Source organism: Vanacampus margaritifer, chromosome 2, assembly GCF_051991255.1.
Source record: "Vanacampus margaritifer isolate UIUO_Vmar chromosome 2, RoL_Vmar_1.0, whole genome shotgun sequence".
Lineage (NCBI taxonomy): Eukaryota > Metazoa > Chordata > Actinopteri > Syngnathiformes > Syngnathidae > Vanacampus > Vanacampus margaritifer.
The window spans coordinates 39,053,381-39,078,553 of record NC_135433.1 but is presented as its reverse complement, the minus strand read 5'-3'; the positions used below and the strand labels follow the sequence as shown (position 1 = coordinate 39,078,553).

General features: G+C 37.6%; 1 protein-coding gene across 2 annotated transcripts in view; it reads right to left on the bottom strand.

Annotated features, from left to right (window-relative positions):
* Positions 1–3,328: 3,328 nt before the first annotated feature.
* Positions 3,329–25,173, bottom strand: part of LOC144044264 (rap guanine nucleotide exchange factor 4-like) — a 31,720-nt gene continuing 9,875 nt past the window's right edge. The window contains exons 1-27 of one of the 2 annotated variants that reach the window (XM_077558579.1): positions 23,398–23,876; positions 22,437–22,509; positions 20,962–21,017; positions 20,237–20,343; positions 20,045–20,166; positions 18,345–18,528; positions 18,014–18,098; positions 17,735–17,795; positions 17,560–17,636; positions 16,034–16,180; positions 15,565–15,659; positions 15,392–15,477; positions 15,197–15,275; positions 13,965–14,115; positions 13,773–13,861; positions 13,653–13,680; positions 13,502–13,577; positions 11,541–11,687; positions 11,370–11,467; positions 9,090–9,215; positions 7,166–7,344; positions 6,999–7,089; positions 6,869–6,919; positions 6,708–6,795; positions 6,570–6,634; positions 5,401–5,455; positions 3,329–5,319 (exon numbers count right to left, since the gene is read on the bottom strand). In XM_077558579.1, coding sequence (XP_077414705.1) covers positions 5,192–5,319; positions 5,401–5,455; positions 6,570–6,634; positions 6,708–6,795; positions 6,869–6,919; positions 6,999–7,089; positions 7,166–7,344; positions 9,090–9,215; positions 11,370–11,467; positions 11,541–11,687; positions 13,502–13,577; positions 13,653–13,680; positions 13,773–13,861; positions 13,965–14,115; positions 15,197–15,275; positions 15,392–15,477; positions 15,565–15,659; positions 16,034–16,180; positions 17,560–17,636; positions 17,735–17,795; positions 18,014–18,098; positions 18,345–18,528; positions 20,045–20,166; positions 20,237–20,343; positions 20,962–21,017; positions 22,437–22,461 — 2,496 coding nt within the window. In that variant the 5' untranslated portion in view covers positions 22,462–22,509; positions 23,398–23,876 and the 3' untranslated portion in view covers positions 3,329–5,191. Of the gene's footprint in view, positions 5,320–5,400; positions 5,456–6,569; positions 6,635–6,707; positions 6,796–6,868; positions 6,920–6,998; positions 7,090–7,165; positions 7,345–9,089; positions 9,216–11,369; positions 11,468–11,540; positions 11,688–13,501; positions 13,578–13,652; positions 13,681–13,772; positions 13,862–13,964; positions 14,116–15,196; positions 15,276–15,391; positions 15,478–15,564; positions 15,660–16,033; positions 16,181–17,559; positions 17,637–17,734; positions 17,796–18,013; positions 18,099–18,344; positions 18,529–20,044; positions 20,167–20,236; positions 20,344–20,961; positions 21,018–22,436; positions 22,510–23,397; positions 23,877–25,173 lie in introns of those variants that run through there. The other variant, XM_077558578.1, reaches the window with a different exon arrangement.

Sequence of the window (25,173 nt, the reverse complement as noted above, 5' to 3'; positions counted from 1 at the left end):
GTGACCTCAGGACGCAGAAGATGAGGACTGAGAAGGAGCGTTGTCAGTCAGTAAGTCAGCAGGGGCGATAGTCACTGAGAAGAAACCAGAAAGTGCTGGAAAGGGCGAGGGGAGGGCTGGTGGACGGGGGTTTGGGGACTGTAAAAAGTCTGCAGGAGGCATGGCCTGGCTTTTTAGTGCAAGGTGTTATATTGCCGAGTAGTGGAGGGTAGTGGAATTACAATGCAGAGCACACACTAAATGCAATGACGAAAGGATAGTGAGTGAGTGTGTCTCAAATACAAATACTTTATTACTGGACTTAAGATGTTTTGTAATTAAAATCAGATTTATTGGCCCAAGTATGTAAAAACACACAAGGAATTTCGTCCTAAAAAAAACAAACAAAAAATAGCAATGACCAACAGAGGAAGACAAAACAGGAAGTCTGGTGGTTCGTTAGTTAGCGCCCCAAGTTTCTTAAATGGGGGGGAGGACACATGAGAAAAGGAGGGATACACTGTGTCTTCTGACAGATTAACTTCTTGCATTCAAGGATTCTCCATCTATTTTTTTTACACTAATCATTAGCTGCGTTTTCAAGCCAAAGCTAGCTAATTCTTGGTTTAAAAAAACAACATGTGACATGTAGAGGTGGATAGAGTAACCAATAATTGTACTCAAGTACTGTTATTTTAGAATATGACACGAATAAAAGTGAAAAGTAGTCCTCCAAATTATACAAATAATAAAAATGTAATAAAAATATATAATAAAATGAAATGTGGGTGGGGGGGGGTGCTCAAGTAGTGAGTACCTGGCAAGTAACGTCTGATTTATTTTCATTAACATCAAATAGACAAAAATATAAAATATGAATGTGAAACTACTAAATATCCCTCAATGATACAAAAAAAGAAAAAAAAACATTTTAAAGCTACTCAACGCAGAAAATTCCACTTTGAATTGCTACTGCCACCTGTGGCCAAAAAATGCAACTGCACACACTATTTTTCACACACAGACAAAGGGCGGGAAATTCAAACCCGAATCCAGTCTAAAAATTATTCACCAAAGGCTTGCAGGAGTACTCATGGTGAACAGCTAAGGTGTTAATCTACTAATTAGAAGATATTTCAATCATAAATGGTCAAATCAAAAGGATTTTGTAAAGATATTTTGGGGCAAATTGTTACAAAAAGCAGCTTTAATAAAATAACAAAAACTAAGGTAAATTCAGTCGCAAGAAATGATCTTACATTAATACACAAGGATCAGCTCAATAGGCTCACAAGAGGGTTAGGTTTATAGTTGGTGTCCACTATTCGTCAGAAGCCCGTGAAAGACGAAAATCCATATATGATTGACGCCCGTTGAAATGGAATGGAATCGGTGGGAAAAAAATGTAAGCACCCCCAAAATTCTTAAAATAACACTTATACATTTCTAATATGCATTTTCCACGAAAAAGTATTATTTAAAAATATTGACAAACACTGAAAAAATATGCCTACACTGTGGATTCAACAAACTGCAATTTGTATTATTGGCCAGCTGGTTTGATTCCACAGAATCAAGTTCCAAGTGAAGTTCTTGTAGGCTGAAATGCTGACATTTAGACAAACGTGAACTCTCATGACATACAGTCACTGTAAAAGTATGAACTATGCATACTTAGGTAAAAGTAGTTAGGTAGAATATTTTTGTTGTTGTCAACTTATCCAAACAGTTATTGTATATTACTGACAGTACTACTTTCTACTTGTGTATTTTTTTTTACTTGTACTTCCATACAGGAGCTTGCTCAGTACTTCTAATTTCTTTTTTTGAAGACGACGTTGTGTACTTGTACGCAAGTACAGAGTGTGACAACTTCTGCCACCTCGGTGTCTCAGTTACGGTTTGCTGCGTGCAGTCTGCAGCAGACTCACTGTTCAAATATGGTCAGTGGCATCCAGGGCATTCCTTTTTCCTGGATGAGTGTGGCTATATACAGCTCTCTCTACACTGCCTGAGTGCACACTCAAACACGCACACACACGCACTCCCAGACCATAACGTGACAGACAGTAAATCAGTTAGCAACAAGCATGGCTACCACAAATTGTGCATCCGCACGGAAGTGTGCGTTACTCATCCCAATAGGAATGACCCCCGTGACATCAGCAGGCAGGAAAGCCGTTTGACATGACATGAGGGAGGGGGGGGGGGGGGGGTGTCAGCTGTGGAGACTTCTCAGTGGTAAACATTAATTGAACACTACAAGGGGGGCCTCTTAATTAAGGATTTCACCAGAACAAGAATTGTAAGAGGCAAATAACAAAACAACAAATATACAGTTAAGTTCTAAAGTAATTTTCAAACAGGATTTTTAACATCAACACTGTAATATGTAATGTCTATTTAAAGACCTACTGTACGTAATAGTATATTCTTATCTTAGGTTTACTGGATGAGTCCCACGATATATAACTACATTTGCATCATGTAGGGCAGATTCACCACACCATACCAATGATCTAAATGCTGTTAGGAAGAAAAATAAAATAAAATTGAAATATTTTCATTACCAAAATAAAATAAAAAAAAAAAACAAGATATTTTACATTTAAAAAGCGAAATAAAACAAAATATAATTACAGCACAAATGTCATTCGTCTTCATCTTTGTTAATTATTATCATACATGAGCTTTTGGGGTTTATTTTGAATGTATTTATTTTGGGATTTATTGCACAGCCGTACAGAAAAAGGAAGGTCAAATTGTAATTTGGGAATTGTACAGTAGTTTACTTTATGACATAATACTTAATGACTTTTTTTAAAATCTTGCACTCAACAAATTCTCCATCCATCTATCCATCCCTCCCTCCATCCATCCATCATTCGAACCGCTTTTCCCCATATATGATTTTTTGGAACCTAAAACTAATATTAAAATGAATTAAACTAAAGTCAGACAAAGCATCTTCAAAAAATAAAATAAAAAAAATAATTTGACAAATCCTCCATATATATTTATGTATATATATATATATATATATATATATATATATATATATATATATATATATATATATATACTGTAAACTAACACCAATGAAACTAAATTCAAAGTATCTTTAAAAAAAAAAAAAAAGCTAACAAATATTAACACGCCCGCTCTTAAAACTCATTCAAATTAACTCAATTTAAAAAAATATATAAATAAATAAATCAAAACAAAAAATGTATTTAAGTGCCTTGTGACAGCTGCAGCTGTTGAAATTCTGACACAGCTTTTGCATTAGTTGGAATTTGTACACACTTTCTGTATTAAGGGATTTTTTGAAAAATGTAATTTAGTCATGTTGTCTGTTAAATGATGTGTTTTTATTAACATGTACAGCACATATACCAGCTGCTCATGATGGAAGCAAGCCACTGGGCAGTTCTCAATACACACCATTACATTTAAAGCTCCTGAGATCAAATGAAAATCAATCACAGTTGTCAATATCACACCCAAAACCTACGCATACCTAAAAAAAAAAAAATCATAATAAAAAACAATCGGACAGAACACAACTGCAAAAGTTTGCGAGATTTCTCCTGAAATGAAAATCTTTTTGAAAACTTGACACAGCCAAACGACAACTGACTTTAGAACAGATCCTAACAAGCAACATCACCAAGGGGGAGCAGGAGTTTTACTCCGAGGCAAAAATGAAATGTAGTCGTACCACCGTGACAATATTCAATCACTGTTTGAACACCATTAGGGCTCGAAATAATACTTACTTTAGAAGCGCTAGATTCGATTGGGTTCCGTTCAGTGGGATTCAGTGAGACCAAAAGAGTATGAAGCAAAACTTTTCTTGTCATTTTACAATATAAATGAACATGTCAGTACACACATCTTTTAAATCAAAACTTGTTTTCCTATTCAAATCGTTTTTTGTTAATTGTGTTTCTTTAGCTGGAATACAGCATTTTTACAAAATACAGTGGTGCCTTAACTTACAAGTTTATTTCATTCTGTTACGCGGGTAACTTAAAATACGCTCAAATCATATTTAGTGAATGGAAAGGTTATTAATTTGTTCCAGCTGCACATTGTACTCCTTATAGCGTGCATGGCTTGGCCACCAGGGGGGAGTCTAATAGGGACATACAGGAAGAAGAGTTTCACAGCTAAGTGACTCAGTAAACTGCAGTAATATTTGGCATATACATACTATATATTATTGGAAATATACACTATGAAATCCTGTATTTTTTGTGTTTAAATATTTGTTGCGTAAAGGGTAATAAATACCGCAACGTCAATGCTAGTTTTGTTAGCCTATCAATGACATTTTACATTGTGTGCTAGCATTAAGCTAGAAAACGTTCCTCTTGTTGGCCTCTTTTTGAAGTAGTGTTGACTAGCTGTTGCTTTTTGTGAAATTTGCTACCACGATGTATGCTCATAACTCCAATTTTTGTTCTAAATCGAGTCACTCGAAGTCCAGGTACCACTATATAGGCAAGTGAATATAGAGTGTGTGTTAAAGTAGCAGTTGTTTGAAGGTTTATAATAATTATAACATCAATTCTGATTTAATTGTACAAAGTATTATACGTTAGCATTACACTAGTGAATTTACGTTAGATTAAATTACTGTATATGGTTAGGTTGAACCTTTCGGAGTTTAAATATACAATGCTTGATTCTCTTTTGTTCAATGTGTCCATTTTACATTAAAGTGTGTGGGAGGGGGAAAACGATCAATTAAAAAAGTTTTCAATATGGTCCCTCTATATCAAGATAAATGGGGATTCACTCTATGACGTATGGAGATTAAGAACTATAGATTATGCTTCACTTTGGAGCATTTGGAGACTAAAAAGGAGCTTGTTGGGTAGCACAACATTGCAGGGCACTCTGATAGAAATCCACTGTATAGAACACCAAGCCTATGAAGTTCAGTCATGCGGGATATTGATTCAAGTTCTATACATGACGGTTCTATCTAACAGGTCCCAAAACAGCAACGACTACTACGGTATTAAGCCTCATTCTTGCTTGAGGCTAAGACACTGTGATAGGAAGAGGCCTTTCATGGCACAGTATTTGTCCTAAGAGTTTTCAAAGTCACTGACTGTTGTGTTTTGCTACTTAACGCGCAGTTGGTGACGCGTCGGCTTCGTGCGAAGTCACAAGGAAGGCGAGGTGGTGAACGATTGGGATCTCATGTCCGCCGAGGTTCCAGCCTGTAGGAGAGCTGCGTCAGCGCCCTCTGGTTGTCGATCACGCAGAGCTTCCTGACGTAGCCTCTGATCTCCGCCTGATTCTTGTTGGGTTGGCAGATGTCAGGATCTGAATTGGATACCCAAATTGTTATTTATATGGAAACTGCTTGTAAAGCAAAGAACACATTTAAAGAATGGGAAGACTTACTGAAAGGCTGGCTTCTACAGTGCCTCACTTGTCGAATTGTGTTTGCTATCATACGCTGATGAAGAGAGAACCCAAATATTATTGCAGCTTTCAACCAATTACACTACTCATAAATAGTTAATTATACGGTGGTGCCTTGAGATACTTAGCGAGCTGACATGAAAATGTTTCTGTCATTGTGGCAAGTTAATTACAGTAGTAATAATAATAACTAAATGTTTCTTTATTTATGTCTGCGTGACACAAATGAATATTATTAGATTAGAATTATAATTTTATAATTATATAATTCCTAATTATAATAAAATGAATTATAATAATTAATAATTAGGGGTGTCAGGCAATTAAATTTTTATCGTAATTAATCATATGACTTACTCACGATTAATCGCAAATTTTTATATCTGTTCTAATTATATAGTAAAAAAAAAAAATCATTTCAGTTTTCATACTGTTTTTAACATAATACCAATAGAAATATGCATTTTTTATCATTGATACAGTAATTTCGTGATAACGAGTGATATTGATTTGTGTTGAGGACATTACTCTGCCACTAGATGGCATAATTGCATTTGTAAGACCTTGGTGACAGCTCAGTACATTTTTCTTTTCATATTAAGAGCTATCTAATATTTAACATGAAGTAACTTGTGAAATTCTTCTTATTTTTAAAATTTTAAAATTCAACTTGACCCCAGTCTCCACAAATATATGCATTATTATTAAATTTATTACTGCTAAATTTTGAAATGGACGTAGCAAAAAGAATTCCCCCAATACAGGCTTTCCAAGGTCATTAATCGCACGTAAAAAAAAATTGTGGCTAACTCAAAATTGACGCACTAATTTTGACACCCCTTATTATTATTATTATTATTATACATTGAACTCATCGCCCGGTGGTCAATTCAGGCACCCCAAAAAAGTTTAGTGACTAATTTACTCATGATGCACAAACTTTAATTCTTTACATTTTATTAACTTAAGTTTTTACTACTATATATGCTTTTAAAAAGAACAATAAAAATAGAATTATATTATCCTTATTGGAAAAAAAATCATTCCACTGTATTTGGCATTTGGGTAAAGTTTCATCTGTTCAATGTTACTTTTTGAGAGTAGTGCAGATGACAAAATTCAGTATGTCAATAAAAATGATGCCTTACCATTTTCTCAAAATTGACCATGCTGTCAATGAATGTCTTGTTGCCGTCATGCGTAAAAGTCATATCTGCAATGACATTTTACGTTATGAGTGTGATGTGATCCAAAGCAAAACAGTGCGTGCTCTCCATGAATGCTACCTTTGAGTAGGAGGGGCATAAAAGGGATGATTGGCGGCTCAAGTTTGGTAACAGTTAGTCGGTAGGATCGATGGTTTCTGGATGGGTCCTGAACATAAAACGTAACGTCAATTCCTGATCTCAATGTGAATATTCATATTGACTTTTAATCTGCAACTCACCATCATGCTCTCAAACTCAGCATAGAACTTCTTAAACTTGGTAGGCAGCTTCTGATGAGGGGCGGCATTACACAATTCAACATTGCTGTGTGTTGAAAACGGTCAGTTCTAAGTAGGAAATGATGTTTACCTCCCATGTCTGACTCAGCCTGCTTACAGCGGGGTTGCTCATGCCCATGATGATGGCAAAGAACGAATTCAGGTTCTTAAACTCCCGACAGCTGTAAACAAACAGAAAATCGTAAACAAAGCGCAAACTTTTTACTCTTCTTTCACGAAGGTGTCCGTCCCACTCACTGCGCAGCTATCTTGATGAACTTCTTGAGGAGCTGGACCCGCTTACTGAGCTGTGCACAGAGACACACCTCGGAGACCACCCACAGCTGAACCTGGTTGAACCTTCGCAGGAAAAGGTCCAGGTTGGCCGTGGTTCTTCGGAAGCTTTGGCGGCCAAACGTGTGATAGAGCAGTTCGTGCTGGGGGGTTGTGTTGACATGGTGTTAGCAAGCTTTTCGATCGCAACACAACTTTTAAGTTAATTAATATGTGCATAGTTATAGAACGCTTCATTTATGATTAGCTGATCATTTACTGTGAGAATGTACTACTTTCCTTTTCCTTTTTTTCCCCTGGAAAGCTCAATTTTACCGATTTGACATGTCATCATCATTGCTCTCTTTTTTTTTTTTTTGGTAATTGTTTTTATTTTTTTTATTTTGTATGTGGGTGAGTGAGTATGTGTATGTGCGTGCGTGTGAGTGTTTATTCATTAGTTCACCTAAAACCTATTTTTTTTTCTTTTTTCAGGAGAGCTCAGTATTGTTCATTCGATTTGACATCATCATTGCTCTCCTTTTTTTAAAAAAACAAATTAAAAAAAAGATTTTTTTTTCTCTTTTTAAAAAAAAAAAATATATACACATATATACATATACACAAATATATATATACGTATATATATTATTTTTTTATTTTTTTGTATGTGCGTGTGTGTGTGTGCGTGCGAGCGTGTGTGTATTCATCAGTTCACCTAAAGCCTATTAAAAAAAATCCCATACTAATAATATAATATAATAATAAATTGCCAAATGCAGAAACATCAATGTAAGTTATCACGATGTAGTGGCTCTCGCTAACAGGCAGAATTAAGTAACCGGAATTAGGTTAAAAAATTCTATATACGTAGACCATGTTTCTATAAATTTTGATATTTGGTTTTTATTTGAGGCAGATATTTTTTCCATTAAAATGTGATTTATGAGGAGGTTAGACCATTGGTCGATATTCAGAGTTTGTTTATTTTTCCAGTTAACAAGAATTGTTTTTTTTGCGATAGTAAGGGCTACAAGTGTAGATTGAAATTGTTTATGTGGTAAGTCAATTGTTGTTAGGTCACCTAGCAAACACAAGTTTGGAGATAAAGGTATCCTACAGTCCAAAATAGCGGAAAGTTTTTCTAAGACTTTAGTCCAGAAATACATAACCGGAGTACATAACCATAAAGCATGAACATAAGTGTCTGTAGTGTTTTGTAAACATTGGAGACAAATGTCGGAGTCTGAGAGTCCCATTTTCTTCATCATATATTGAGTAATGTATGTTGTATAAATAATTTTATATTGGATAAGTTGTAAATTTGTGTGTTTTGTCATTTTAAATGCGTTTTCACAAACTTGAATCCAAAAGTCAGATTCCGGTGCTATAGACAAGTCTGTCTCCCATTTCGAGATGGGTAAAGACATTTTATCAGTATATGAAAGTAACTTATATATTTTTGAAAGTTTTTTTGTTGTTGTCGGAGAAAGCTTGTTAATATCTTTAGCTAAAACAGGCGGTTGGAGCGTACCCCGAAGTGTTGGAATTTTTTTCTTTATCATATTTTTAACTTGTAGATAATGTAAAAAATTTCCATTTTTTATATTGTATTTTTGGAGCAAGGATGTATATGATATAAGCCAGAGTCGTGAGGCCGTCAGGAGACCCGAGGAAGGACCAAAGAAAAGAAAGGAAAGTGAAATCCAGCACCGACCAGACACCACCCACCACCCACAGGGCCACCAACCAGAGTCCTTCACTACTTTCCTATTTAGACAGGAGCTTGTGTGCCATCTTTCACAATGAGCACGATAACCGCCAATAGGTGAATTTGCAACTAGTGAACCGCAAAAAATGCAGAGAAGGACTGCGTATTTATGTGCGTGCGTGTCGTGTCATGTGCTACCTCGTGCACACAGCTGAAGAGCTCCCAGTCAAACATTGTCATTTGATAGGCCAGATCCTTGGAACTCATCAGCTCAAAGGTCGACATTGAACCTGCTGAGGGTCCCTCCTGGTCTGGAAGAGGAGTCTGATACACAGATGGCAGAATCAGCAAAAATCAATACATACATTAATCAGCATCAAACTCAAATACATGTTCACAAAAAGGATCATTACTAAGGATGCATACATTTATTATGTGGTTTTCACACAAAAAATACATCATACTTAAAATAGTTATGCACTGGTCTACTCGGTGATTAAACCTGCATCATCCAATGTGATGTAGTGCATAAGCTTGATATTGTCAAAGTAGGGCTGGGCAATAAATCAAACTAATTCGGTTAATCGTCATTACAAAAATGTAATCGTTGAAAATTTGCTAAATCGTGAAATCTGGATTATCAAAATGTTCTGTTACATCCAAATGTTATTGTGAGTTGTCATTTTGCTCAAGTGGCAGAATGCTGGATGGGTGGTGTACAAGACGATGATGTTTACAATAGCTACCAACTATTTATTTTTTTCATTTAAGCACAAACTATGAATGTTAAGTTTTTGATAAAAAAAAGTATATGTTGTTGTTGTCTGAACATTTTGCATAGGAATTATTGAAACCTTATATAATATAATTTATTGATAATATAATATAATATAATATACTATAATATAATATAATATAATATAATATAATATAATATAATATAATATAATATAATATAATGAAATCTTTTAATAAATGTTTGTTGGGTTTATTATTGTTGTATTGAAATTTTAAAAGTTTGAGGTCATACGAGAAATATGTATAACTAAAAAGTGGAAAATAAGGGAAAGGATCATTATAAGTTTGAGTACCACCTTTGTATAACTTTTGTTGTAATTGTTTAGTTTTTTTAACTTACTTACTAAAATAATACATGGGGAAAAAAACGATTAAAATCGCCGTGAATGAACGAAAAAAATGAGATTTTATTTCTTGGCTCTCCCAGCCCTATTTCAAAGATATCTACTGTATTATATTTCATATCATAATTTTTTTGCCGCAAATAGCAAAAATTTGTGAGTAATTAATTGACGCCTCAAACAGCAGACAGCACATGATGGCGCCAAAGCAGTAGCTATGCCCAAATTAGGCTCCTAAACTAACAAGATAGAGGCAAAGCACTACTTTTATCAAAATAAAGGTACTCAACTCCCTTCAAAAAAATTCCTGGAGCAAGATGCCACAAGATGCTAGCAAAGCACTACCCTTGTCCAAACAACTCACTTCAACTAAATTCCTTGGCACTAAGAAGTCACAAGACGGTGCCAAAGCAATACTTTTGTCTAAATTAAGCTCCTCAACTCACTTCAACATAGTTTCTTGACAACAAGATGGCAAACCACTAGATTCGTCTAAATGAAGCTCCTTAACGCACTTCAACAAGATGTCACAAAGTGGAGCAAATCACACATTTTGTTGAAAATGAAGATCAACCGACTTCTTGTGCCACAAGATGGCGGATTAGTACAATCGTCATTTAAATGCCGATCCTAAACTCACAACAACATAGTTCCTTGGAATAAAATGGCCCCAATGGAACACAGATTAGATTGTGCAGGTGCGTGCCGAATATTTTGGCCGTTAAAATCCCCATACAAAGCAAATCCATCATGATTTATGAAGGATTATATTTAGTTTTGTAATCTTTTGCGTGTTCAAATAAATCAAAGATGAGATTCTTGTGAAAAGGGTCCTTGCAAGGAGAATTTATTACAGAGATCTCTGGTCACACAATTGCATATCACCCAAGCAGTGTCATCCAAGAATGTGTGTCCCTCCCCCCAGGAGACACAGCCCTTTATTACAATCAGAGTTTGTACAGAAAAACGCCTCTTCTCCTCCCATCAAATACGAAAATCAGATTACATTCTCACAGTATGCTATGTTGATCTTTCACATTTAGACAAAACAGGTTATCAGTATGCCAGCTTGCACTTTCTTCCCAAAACAGAATCTCAATATGTCAGATTGGACTTTCTTCCCAAAACAGAATCTCAATATGCCAGCTTGCACTTTCTCAAGCAGGACAAGGGAAAGGGAATTTAGACGAAACAAGATAACAGATAGGTTAAGGTCGAGTTATATTGAGTTTAACATTTTTACACCTGTGTAAATGTGCATCTACACATCTATAACTAAATTCAAAATGGTTAAAATATAAAATAAATAATTAAAAATGTTAACAATGTTAACACTTACCAGACTGCCGAGTTGCTCTCGTGCACATGCAAATAATCGCCCGTTGATGCTCAGAGTAGAAAACACGGACACATCATTGGGCTTCAGGATTTGTTTCTCTGTAAAGCAAATGGGCATCAAATCACTGGTGAGATAAACGAGCACTTGAGTTGTGCCAGGCTTTCCTCTTACCGCCAGCGCAGCTGAGCTGAACCAGCACGAGCTCGTCACTGGAACCCAGTTTGTCGGCCACGGCACTTATCACTTCTCTGCCCGTCGCTGCCACGGCAACTCGGATGGTGGTGTACGTATGGTCGCTGCAGTACACCTTCAATAGGACTTGTACATAACACACATTGGAATGAACTTTGGTTGTACTCACTAGCAATGAGGTACAGCTACACGGTCTAATAAGATCCTCCACAAGAATTGCAATAAAGATGTTGACAGCGCTCAAATTTCACTGACACTGTCAAAGATGTATTCAGTTAAAAGTATGTTAGTCCCGATTTGCTGTATTTGTATACAAAAATTGCTTCAGCATATTGTGTCATCTTTTAAGGAACGTTATTAGTTAGTTGAGGAGTTTTATTTGGACAGAAATAGTGTTTTACACCATCTTGGGGTCAAGAAAGTATGCTGAAGTGAGTTAGCAAGTTTCATTTTGACAAACTTTAGCATCATCTTGTATTGATGTTTGTGGAGTTAACTTTTTTTTTTTTTTTAACTGTGCTTTGCTGCCATTTTATGGCATCTTTGTGATCCCCTTTAAAGGAGCAGAGATTGGGGCTTGGTCACCCCCCGCCCCTCCCTCCTTTTCCCCCTTTCTCATTTTCCCATCTAAGAAAAATGGGACGCTGACTAGCGAACCACCAGACTTTCCGTCCTGTTTCATTGTTTTTACATACTTGGTCAAGAAATCTGATTCTTAACTATGCAAAAGTAACTTGAGGAGATTTATTTAGACAAAAGTATGACTTTGGCGCCATTTTTATTGTATTGTTGTCTAGGATGTATGTTGAAGTAAGTTGAGGGGCTTCGTTTACACAAATAGAATACTTTGCCAGTATCTTTTGGCGTCTTTTATTTTTTTTGTATGTGTCTTTTGGTATCTTGATTTTAAAGAACTGTGAGTTGAGGAGTCTCATTTAGACAAAACGAGTTGTTTTGCAGCCATTTTGTGGCATCTATAGGTGATGATAAATCTTTTGGAGGGTGCATCATTTATTCTGAGATTTAACCCCCACAAAGAGCCAAGAGCTTCAGTGTAACTAGCATCTGTAAGTCAACCTTAAACATTCCTTGACACTAATATGTTAGATGTGACATCACGAGTCGAAATGTGACATTCTGATTAATATTACATTTGTGGAATATGAGTTATGAAGCAAAATCCAGCTATTTTAATCCATCTTTGGTGGCGGCCATTTTGCCACTTGCTGTCAACTGAAGATGACATCAATGTTGCATCAATGTTGCTCAGGGCTTAAGCAATGACCAATCATAGCTCACCGTTTTTTCTGAAGCTGATTGATTGTGATTGGGGCGGCCATTTTGCCACTTGCTGTCGACTGAAGATGACATCAATGTTGCTCAAGGCTCAGGCGACAACCAATCACAGTTTACCTGTTTTCTGAAGCTGTGCTGTGATTGGTTGTTACCTGAGACCTGAGCAACTGTGATGTCATCTTCAGTTGACAGCAAGTGACAAAATGGCCGCCCCCTGAGATGGATACAAATGGCTGGATTTTGCTGCTTAACTCATAGTCCACTAACGCAATATTAACAAGAATACCATATTTTAGACCAGTGGGGCTGCATAGAACATATTGTCAGAATACATTTTTGGGTTGACTTCCCCTTTAATGCAATACAGTGAAGGTAGCTTTTTTGATATTTGGGTCTTGTGACGGTAGGAGGTGCATTATTGGTTGAGACGGCTCATATGTGCACAGTAAAAACACAATGGTTGCATGACAAATAAACATCTTGAACAAGAGCTATCTCTACAAATAAATAAAAACAAAAGCGACCATGAGATAAGCAAAAATGAACTACTGCACATGAAGAAATTTTGAAAAAGAAAAAAAAAAAAATTATGATACCGAGGGCGATAGAGACACTGTTTTAAATCCCATCTCACAGACACTTACTGTCATCGTAATTTCTAATGGCCTGCTTCTTCTGCAGCCTCTCCTCACCATTGCTGAACTGTCGTATTAAAGTCTTCTGTTGAATGAAAAGACAGTCAACAAATACAGCACCATGAATGCACCAGTGATAATGTCTTGGCTATAGACTTGCCTTTTTTGTGGCCTTTGCTTCCTCTGAACTACAAAAAAAGATCATAACAGAATAAGTCAGAGTTGTAGCACACAATATAAAGCATGTGTGTCAGTTTATGATACACGAGTGGAAACATACTGTAGTTTGACAACTTTCTCTAGGTCAGGAAGCAAATCTTTCAACGCTCTGAGCATCCGTGAGTCATTTGATACGCTTCCAAACAACTCCTTAAGAGAAAAGAAGAAAACCATGCAACATTTACTGGGACAATATGTATAAATTCAAACCTAATCACAGAGCGTTTGGATTTAGAAAGCATGCTGTTGTTACCTCGAGGAAGGAAACTGCAGCAGGCTCTTCCTGTAGAAGAAATGTGTGTGTGTTAGCCCAACGCAGGGCCAGAACGAGAGCCCTCCTCTTACAGTTGAGCGCATGCTCCAACCTCTCCTGCTCGGAGCCGGGCGGGGAGGCCGCATGGTAGGTGCGCACCTTGTTAAAGATAAAAACACATGCACCAATACCATTTTCCCCCAAAACCGAGTACAAGTACAAGTACTTACATTTGAGTACCTGCTGACACTATTGATACTTGATAATGCCATTACGTCTTGCAATTTTGATGAAAATGTGTTTTATGAACACAAAACAAACTTCTTGAACATGGCATAGGTTTCACTCAAATATAAAACGTATTAAAGTAACAACTAATCATGACTGGCCTGTAACACAAGGCACTTCGGTTTTGCGACGTCTCAGTCTGAACACTAGGGGCATTATGTAAAAGAAGTACATAGATAAGATACGAAGAAGAACGTAGTCTGTTGGACACACTAGTACTGTCCTGTAATATTATGTTGTTGTTTTTGCCTGAAAAAAAATCATTAAATTGTATGTATGGAAGTCTTCTACTTATTGCTGCACTTCTTATTTAATTTTAATTGATCTCTTTCTATTCTGTTGTTTCTTTTTCTTACTGTAAACTGCAGCTGGACGGAGTCCAGGAAAAAGTTCCCCACGGGGAAAATAAAAGTATATCGTATCGTATCGTATCGTATATGTTAAATCCATTTCTATTAACTAACTGGATATTTTAAATTTTTTAAACATTTTAGAATAAATATTAGTGACACAAAATAGATGTACATTAAACAATTTTCATAAATAATTGTTGGTAATAATGAAATGTCTTTGATTTGCTGATGACCAGTGAGGCGTACCCTGTCTCTCACAAAAAAGTCACTCACTGTGAAGGCATGCGTTATGTAAAAAAAATTTAAATGGATAATTAAATTAACCATAACTATTACAATAAAAGAAGATAATGAATTTTTTAACTAGTCAAATAAAATATTTTACATATACCTCAAGTACCTTTGTACAAATGGCCAGTCCCATCTGCCGGTTAAAAAAAATAAAAAAATAAAAATGACAAATAAAACGTGGGCTATATCGTAAATATTATTAATACATATGGGAGCATATTCAGGCAACAATTTTCAAGCATGAGAGTATACAGAGACGGACGGACAAAGGGTAGAGAGGTTAAAAGCCGAAAAGGATATTGCGCCATGAGTAGCGGGCACAGCTGGCTGTTGGGCATGAAGACACAATGCATGAGGACAAAATCGTCCACTGCTGGGTCTGAGAGAAAAAGAAATACACAGCAAAAAAGAGGAAGAATTAGAGAGCAATAAAGAGGAAAGCCAATCAATACGTTGACCTCTGTGATGCCATTAGTTTGTGTTTTGTTGGGCAACCTGGTTCACTGTGATGTATGTCCATTCTCATGGTCTCCAAAAAGTGCTCAAGAATCTTGTCTGGAGTGCCTGAGATCACAGTGTACCTGACAAAAGGTTGAGGATGACAATAAATAACAACTCCTTTGCTAGAACGAAAGGTGATATTGTGTTGTTGTTGTTTTTATGTATACTTGATGCTTCCCAGGGTGGAGGCTCGAGGACTCTTTTCTAAGACCAGTACCGCTTGTTCGTGCTCTTTCAAACGTACTGTGTTGGCCTCCACATCCTGCAAACAAGGCAAGACACAATCCAAATGAATGACTACTGTATGCCACAAGGGGAAGACAAACATCATGTGCTAACATGATCAGTGTAACATGATGCTCGAGTTCAGACAATCGAGGTCAGGGAAGGTTGCGGTTGCACATGATCAGTCTGGTACCTTACCCAGGTGACCTTGAGCAAGAAACAGAACCGACAGCTGTGTCTCCCACTCCCACTATGACAAATCTCATTTCAGCACATTTCCTGGTTTAAGAGCCTAAAATAATGTACTGAAGTGGGTTAAATAGAACCTAGAAAACAACAAGACCGTATTGGTATCCCTCTTCTGTATTTATTCCCCCATCAATGATCTCGATCCAGTTCTGATCCCCGTACCCTGAGAATCCTGTTGAAATCCTCCTTGTCTACACGAAGGAAGTGGCAGTTGTCCTCTCTTAGGACAATGGAGGCAGCGCGAGGCGAATCTGTAACAAGGGCCAACTTTCCAAAGTCGTCACCCTCATGGAGCGTACACACCACCCCCTGGCACACACACAGATAAACACAATATTCAAATATTCCGGAAGCCTGAAGAAAGGTGCTGGAACACTCACAAGTGGAATGAATCATCAAAACATGTGTGCTTGCCAAGTGAAATTTGCCTTTCAGACATTTCCCAGCGATGTCATGATTGAACTTAGAGGAACTCTGCTGGTGTCCTTCAGCCTCCACGTGCCAACTACTATTTGTCTACAGGGCTGGACTGCCCATCTCGCATACAGGGCAGATGCCCAGTGGGCCGGCGCCTTTTGGGGCAGATGCAGTGCTTTTCAATTATTATTTTCCTGCATTTTACCTCAAGAGACTGGCCCACAATTTAGAGGGACAAGTCCATTAATCATATATAAGTCAACATCAGTGGCAGAATTATGTGTTAGGCGAGGTGTTCAGGAGATGTGGCCGGGCCAGGCTGGCAGGCTTAAGTCAAAATGCCAGGACTGATTTTTTTTTGTGCCAGTCCAGCCCTGCTTGTCTACTATATAGTGATATTAATCTTATTAATGAAACTAAACAAAAATAATTTCGTCAACGCACATTTTTCAACGGACTAAAACTAGACTAGACTAAAACCCTCATTAATAAACAATAACTGGGACTAAATCAGTATGCATTTTCGCCAACTAATGAAGACAAGACGAAAATGTACTTCACTGAATAAAAAGTGGACTAAAATCTATGGACATTCTAGTTCATGAACAAAAACGAGACAAAAATTATATGATTTTGTAAAATCTTGTCTCTGCTAATCTGTCACTGTGACACACAGTTACACACCCCTTTCAAATTTGCAGCTAGCAAGTGCAACATGCACGATCACATCGGACAGACAGGAAGTTGATTCACAGTAAAAGGTTTTTAAAAAATAAAAAAAGTCAATTATAGTTACAACATAACGGCTATAACGTTCCAACAATAATGTTAAGCTCACCGCTAACTAATGCTGGCTAACTTACTAGCTAGTAGCATGGAGCCATAGTGGCCACTTGTTGGTATACTTTACTGTAATTGTGTGTCAAGTAGTTTTTCATCAAAAAGATGAGAGAAAATATTATGTGAAATAGTTTTAGATCTAAAATGTTCATCATAATCTGATGACAGTTTTTGTTGACTAAAACTAGACCAATAAAATTATGTTTTCTTGGACAAAAATAAAGCCTAAAATGCTAGATTTATAGTCAAATAAAAATGGACTAAATAAAAATTGGAATGAGGATGACTAGGTTAAAAACTAACAAGCGTGATTGAAACTGGACAAAAACGGAGACAAAATTTTAAAATGTCGGATAAAATCTGTTGATGCACTGATAATAATAAAAAAACAAAAAACAGAATGACAGTATCTGAGCATGTATTTAACCCACCTTGCCATAGATAACCACATTAACGGAGCCCTTCTGGATGATGTACCATGAGGTGCCCTCTTCTCCTTGGTTGAACACTGGAAGATGCAACGACACAAAACCACATTCATATTTTTTTTAACACATTAAACAAAAAGAAGCAGAAATTTGAGTCGACAGCAACTTGTAGACCTACACACAGTTCCAGCTCTGGCGTGCGACTCGAAGATAACAACACTCGCCAGTTCCCTCTTCACCTACCAGTGAGAACACATCGACACATTGTTTAGCAGACAGGAAGCATTTAAGAAAAAATACAATTTGTTTTACTTGATTACTTTACATTGGTGTCAAACTCAAGGCACATGTGTAAAGTAAGAAAAATGTCAAAAGTAGGAATGTTGGCCAGACCATCTCTTTAAAATGCATTTATCCATTCCGTTTTTATTTGAATGAAGCAGAGTGGTTGACTCACAGTGTTGGAGAGGTGAGCTAAGGCCTTGATGTGAAGCAACTCGTCATAGATGATCTCCAGGTCATCGCCTGTCCTCTGACCAGGCCTGCGCACACAGTCAGAGGGTAGTCACACTTAACTCACCATGAAGATGTCATGCATGCTGTCACCTCTTATTCAGCTGTGAAGGAAGGAAGCAGCTCTTCAGCAACTTTTCATGTACAGTGTCAAAGAAATGCTTACTTGACAAACTGGCTAATAGCATACAAAGGTGTTTCTTGTAGGTTTGTTGTATAACCAACTGGGAATGTGTTGCATCATCAGCTATAAGCAACCGTGTGTTGCTCCTTACGACTTCCTGAGGATCATGCGCAGCAGTGCGTCTGGTCCAATCTGAGCGAGGAAGAGGATGGTCTCCGGCAGTTCCTCTTCACTCTCCCGCTTCTCTTCCTCACTAGGCAACGGCGCGTCCTCTTCCTCGTCATCGAGAAAGCGGTAGAACAGGTACTTGTCCTGGAAGCCCAGCTCCTGGTCCACTGGAGAGGGAACGAGAACGCAAAGTCACTCTTTTAAACCCCAAAGCAAGCCTTGGCATATTTTTTTAACTGTCTTTGACTTTAAGTCGGGGGTGTCCAAACTCCAAACTTTTTCCTTTGAAGACCTCATACAAAAAAAAGTGTGCAAGGGTCACTTTGACATTGTCCGACTTTATTTAACACATTAAAACCAATCAATCAAGCAATTGCATTATAGTTAGTGTTTTGTTTTTAAGAATGTTTGCTAGCTTTTTTTTTCAGACCGATACCAGTACAAGCACTCAACTTTTGAGTAGTCACTGATGACGATACCAAGTACCGATACCACTTTTGATAAATAACAATTCTCAACAAAAACAATGACAGCCAATTTTAAAGAAAGAACTACCCCAATAAAGCATTTTTCCTTTAAATTGCATGAAATTAACAACAATTTTCTATTCTTTTAATTTCTAATTTCAAGTTCCTGACCATAACACAGTCACAGCTGATCCAATACGATACCTGGTTTCAGTACTGGCTCATCCCTATTTTTTTTTTACATTTTAAGGTGATAAGGCAAACAGTTTGGAATTTTTCATTATTTCATACCACAGCTCTGTGTCCCACATTGCCCTGAGCAATGGTCCACATTCAAAACCAAAGCAAGAGTAATTGGTAATAAGATGACAATTTTAAAAACAGTATTAACTTGACACTGACAGTAGAAAGTGAAGGATTTTTTTTTTTTTTACTTCTGAAGCTGAAATATCTTCATTCTTGATGAATTATAAAAAGAAATGTTGTCACTGTCTTAGTTGAAAATATATTTTTTGCATATCTTGAAAAGACATGACAGAAGTTTATTTTTATTTTTTCTATGGCCACTAGAAAATGGACAACGAGCCGAAAATGGCCCCGGAGCCATTGTTTGGACACCACTGACTTATGTGAAACAAATACCACTGATCTGTATATATGACTGGATAGCCAATAGGCCAATACTTTTGAAGCCGCAAGGCCGCCATATTACCACTCTCACGAAACGTTTCTTGGTATGCGATCGTATACATTTAACAGTATGGGAAAAAAACTTGCCTTAAATACATGTACAAGTTATATGCTTAATGAAGTTTACAGGAGGAAATGTGAATTTATTTATTTTTTATTAAAGAATCATACCTGTAATTCAAACAGAAGCCAAATCTAATATTGGGGTCTAAGGAACTGAGTGGTAAAAGAAAAAGGGGAATGTTCAAATCAGCACCCCCCACCCCTGTTTCCCAGCCCATACTAAGAGCCTACAAGCTGTATATGTCTAATCTGTACATATACGTATAGTTCATACAGTAGTCTGCTCGTGAGATGGGAGGGGTAAGATGGCCGCCCTGTGGCTTCAACAGCTTGCACGGGCGTGTATGGGCTATCGGCTATCCAGTAACATATAGAGATCAGTGAGCAAATACAAAGTGCTTTGTTAGTTGAAAACCAAACACATAAGTAAGTAACAGAGAATGAGAAAATAAATGTTGTCTACCGTGATTCAGCACCTGATCTTCTAGCAGCGCCTGCCACATGCCAACAGCATGAGAACGAGTAAGAACACATGCACTCTGCAACACAAGCCAGTCAACCAGTTCTGTGCCGACACAGCATTGTCTGCAACAAAAGTTAACACAGTGTGAATATCATCCAGCAAGGAGAGATGACAAATTTTGCTCATAATCACCTGTATGTCTTGAGGTGGTATTTCCTGTCTCGGATCATGTGAGGGGCTCTGGACAGGATGGCGTTGCGGAGAACCTTACCCGCTCGCTGGAGCTTCTCTGTGGGAATCTACACAACACCAGGAATTGAATGGAGCAATTTCAATGTAATATGGAAAATCACATCACAACTATCATTTTCCTTCTATTATGGATGAAGATTTGCCTGCTTTGAAGTGTATTAAAATCTTGAGCGATAGTAGCTGTTCATTCATTAATATCACAGGTGTTGAATGTTTAAGCCTTTGTGGAGGTCTGTGCTATGCATGCATGGTACATGCAAAAAAAGGTGCATAGTTCACACCTGCATCTAAAGAGGCAGATGTGCGTACGCTCACACCGCCACGCTTCAAAGCAACAAAGGAAGGCGCACTAATTGGCCCGATAGGATCTTTCTTCCATCTGCATGCATTAACTAGTGTTAGCATATGGTAACTAGAGAGGATCACAGTGGTGAGTCATCACAACACACACACGTCTATTCGGGCATTCGAGTTTATTCACAGACAAACACAAGATTTCTGTTTTCCTATTCGACCCAGTAAAACGTCCATCTATAGTCCTTTTGACACAAGCAATGATGCAAGATAAATGGCATATTTGCCCTTGGGGAAGTCAGCATTTCTCTGAATCCGTTTATTTATAGATCAGGTGGTCCTCACAGCCTTTAAGCTTGAAACAAAGTTACCTTATTGTGAGTTTTGTTTGCAGAGTCTGAGTTCATGTTGTCTCTGTCTGCAAGTCCTAAAGAGAAAACCATATTTAAGCTGTGTGAGTTAGATGATTTTACGGGAAGAAGACATTCTCATATGCAAATATTTGTTGCAAATTGGGTGCATTAAAGCTGCAGTGCAAGTGGTGCCCGTTACAAACCATCACATTGACAATTTTTTGCGCCGACTGACTGGCATTGAATTCAAGTCACTCACTTCACAACAAGTAGCAGTTAGAAAGCTAGTAAACAAAAAGAGGCTGCAAGCTGTTTATTGCCACTTCCAGTTTAAGTTTATTGTCAAACTAAACACTAAACGAAGATAATTACGCGTGTATTTAAAACAAGCACATAACTTTGTGCACACATAGAAGGGATAGCATTGGTGTCAGACATTTATAAACATATTCAGCAACGGATATTTGAACACAAACATTGGGCCAATACAGGTAGATGCATAATAACAATACTTAGAGGTCTATATTACTCATCCTCTGCGAAGAACCACTAATATTACTGCCGTTTACAAAGGAATGATTTGTGACTGTCTCCTCGTGTATATGCATAAATGAATGTTTTTTCTAGCAGTGGGATAATAGTATGGGTAGATTTTACATGTTAGTTAAATTTTATTTCGTTTTAACTTTTTTTTAAGATAGTTAATTTTATTTAATTTTTAAAACATGTTTGTTGCAGCAGTTTTAGTTTCGTAAATATATACAGTATTTGTTGTGTGCAAAGATTTTAAAAAGTCACACTAAGTATTTTGTGATAAACTACAATTCTCAAACAAGTGACCTTTGTTCTGCTGTAGATACGGATGTACAGCAATGCTAAAAAATAAATACATTTAAAATTAAGCCTGAAAGCTCACGTTTGATATTAATTGACAAAAATGAAAACAAAGGACATTTTCGCTATAGTTATAATTAGTTTTAGTTCATTTTATAAATGTAAGATGTAGTTTCAGTTTTCATTTTTTGACACCATTGTCATTTTTATTTTATTTTGTGAACAAATAATGTTTTTTCAACTTTAGATTTTGTTATTTTAAATTTAGTTATGGATATGTCCTTAGTTTTTGTCAAATAATAACCTTGAGAGATAGCACAATGTCCATTGAATTGAAGCAACATTTGCAGTAAAATTGGTTCAGTTTCTTTACATTCTATTAAATAACTAGTATGTCATTAATCAATTGTTTTTAAATATATATAATATGAAGGGATTTTTAAAAACACATTCCAAACTTCTTTTCTTTTTTTGTAGGAAAGGTGACATGGAACATATTAACGGCATTTACATTCATCTTAGTAGGGAAAGATGATTTGAGATGCAAGAGTTTTAGATTACGAGTATCGTCCGTAAACAAATCAAACTTGTATCTCAAGGCACTCCTCTATTACAACCAGTACAACATCGTGTCCCGAAAGATCTGCAAGTTTACTCACTATCATTGTTGGATCCGCTCTCCATTGCGCCATAAGGAGGGGCCAACAGTCCAGCCAGGCTCTGACGATGCTTCTGCACATTCAAACACACACAAATGGTAAATGGACCATATGGTGCCCAAAGCGCTTTACAATTAAGCCTCACATTCACCCATTCATACACCAGTGGTTGACTGCTGCCATGCAAGGCACTGCCAGGTCTGTTGGGAGCAAATCGGGGTTCAGTGTCTTGCTCAAACTTGATCGAACCCACAACCTTACAGATGGGAGACGACCACTCAAACACTGAGCCACGCCACCCCACAAGTGCACATCAACACATTTAGTTTACCAACGAATAAGAAATTTGGTTCCTCCGGACCGATATTTGCAAACATGTATTTCCATAACATCAACATTGACATATAAAGCAGATAAATGACGATGGTGATGATAAATGCAACAGAAGACCCAATGAAACTGAAATGCAATATGTTATGTATACTAACAAGTTTGGGAATGTATCCTCTGCTATGCATCATCGTCCATTCAATCTGTCTCATTCACACACTTGTCAAACAGACACACACAGACACCACTATGTCAAAACAAAGCCCTTTGTATAGCAGCGATCGTTCCGATGCACAACTGCTAGCATACAGTTTAATTCCGGTTGAATGGCTAGATGCTCTTTTTTTCAAGTCCTCAAATTGTGTTTGCACGTCTAATTGTGAAACAAAAGCATCAGGTAAGTGAGCCTGAATATGGCTCCATTCACAAGGTCATTAGGAAGCAACCCATGGATTGTGAGCAGAAAAACACACACGGATTCACACTAGGAAACAAATAGTGGCAGCATCTGGCAGAGCCACACACGTGCAGAAAAAAAACTGCGAAACAATAAAAAGTGCAAAACACAATTTTTTGAGAAGCATAAACAAAATGACAAAAACAACAGCTCCAAGTGATAATTCAGACTCACCTGAGTAATCAACCTAATTTCATCTAAAAGTCGAAAAAGAGACCCCCGAGAGCTGCCCTTTGCTCTTTTACGAATCACACACGCCGCCCGATTGATTGCATCGTACACTACACAAGCAGCTTTCCTCCTCTCTCTCTCTCTCTCTCTCTCTCTCTCTCTCTCTCTCTCTCTCTACCACTCTCTACCACTCTCCTGCTGCGACCGAGCCAAGAACCCGACCACTCATCTCTCCCAGGTTACCACAGTGATCCGTGTCCTTCTATTTCCGAGCTACTCTAGAGGCTGAAGGGGAAAGAAAAGGGGTAATGAGGGTGAGGCGGATGGAGCCAGAGGCAACGAGAAAAGACAACATGGCCAACACAAGGGGAAAGGAAGTGAGGCAGATAGACGTAAATGAAGAAAGGTTTAATGGCTTCTTATAAAAAACATGCATTCGAGTCAAGTCTGATATAAACAACAAAGCGCTCTACATTTACACATCTTGCTTGTTCTTGTCATTTTGGCTTTGTGACAATGGTGCATCAGTGTTGCTTTCTTTTATTTCGTCTTCAAACAAACACATGACTGCCTTCGCCCTGTTTGTGAAACACACACAGGGAACACAAAGAGCCTTTTGCAACGACGTGAATAAGATTGAAACAAACACAACCTCGGGCTGCGAGTCTTGCATGGCCTAAAATAGGCGGCAGAGGAGGGGGGACTGAGTAAGTGCACTTAGATGATAAACACTAGCGATACAAGCTCAGTAATAACTACACGCGTTCTCATGACCAGCTTTGGTCTCATATCACAAAGTGATAACATCATCATGCAGTAGAGCTTGCACTGTGGTGATAATAACACCAAAGAAGAAAAAAAAACACCAATTTACAACATGAGAGAGTATTATATGGACAAATGTTAGCAAATTGCATCCTTTACAGTATGATACAGGTGTCAAACAAGAGGCCTGGTGGGTGATGCAGCCACTACATGCCTTCAATTTTAATCATTTGAAATATTGCAAGCATTTCTTTGTATGTAAAAAAAAAATGACGAGAATTGTGTTTCCGTTCCAGTCATAAAGGCCCTGTGTGGGAAACCATAACTACAATGCGGCCTGGGGTGAAAATGAGTTTGACAAACCTGATTTAGATGAAAGTGTGCAAAATCACAACAAAAACAGCAGGATGGCCACTCGCGGCCTCTTGGATCGTGAAAGTGAATTTATAGTGAGAGAGCAGCTGCTCTGCCAAGGACAAGCAACCTTGTGAATGGAGAAGCCTTAGGGAGGCCCACAGGGACCCTGCTACTACCGTGTGGAGGGGCTGTAGCAAAGAACACATAAATGTGCAGTGTCGTATTTTAGTCCACATTTTGTTTAACAGTCAATCTTAAAGTCCTAATAACGTGAAAATAAATATGTTTTGTAAATTTCGCACACCACACAAAATTTGAAGGATTAAAAAAAACTTTAAAAGCATGAAAAAGCAAGCATTTGACTGAAACTGCTGAAAAACGGATGCTACTTCGTCTAGTAACTTTCTTAAACATCCCTTGAGCCGCAAAAAACAAAAACAAAAATATATATATCCATCCATTTTCTTAACCGCTTTTCCTCACAAGGGTCGTGGGGGGTGCTGGAGCCTATCCCAGCTGGCTTCGGGCAGTAGGCGGGGTACACCCTGAACTGGTTGCCAGCCAATCACAGGGCACACAGAGACAAACAACCATCCACACTCACACCTATGGACAATTTGGAATGTCCAATCAACCTGACATGCATGTCTTTGGAAT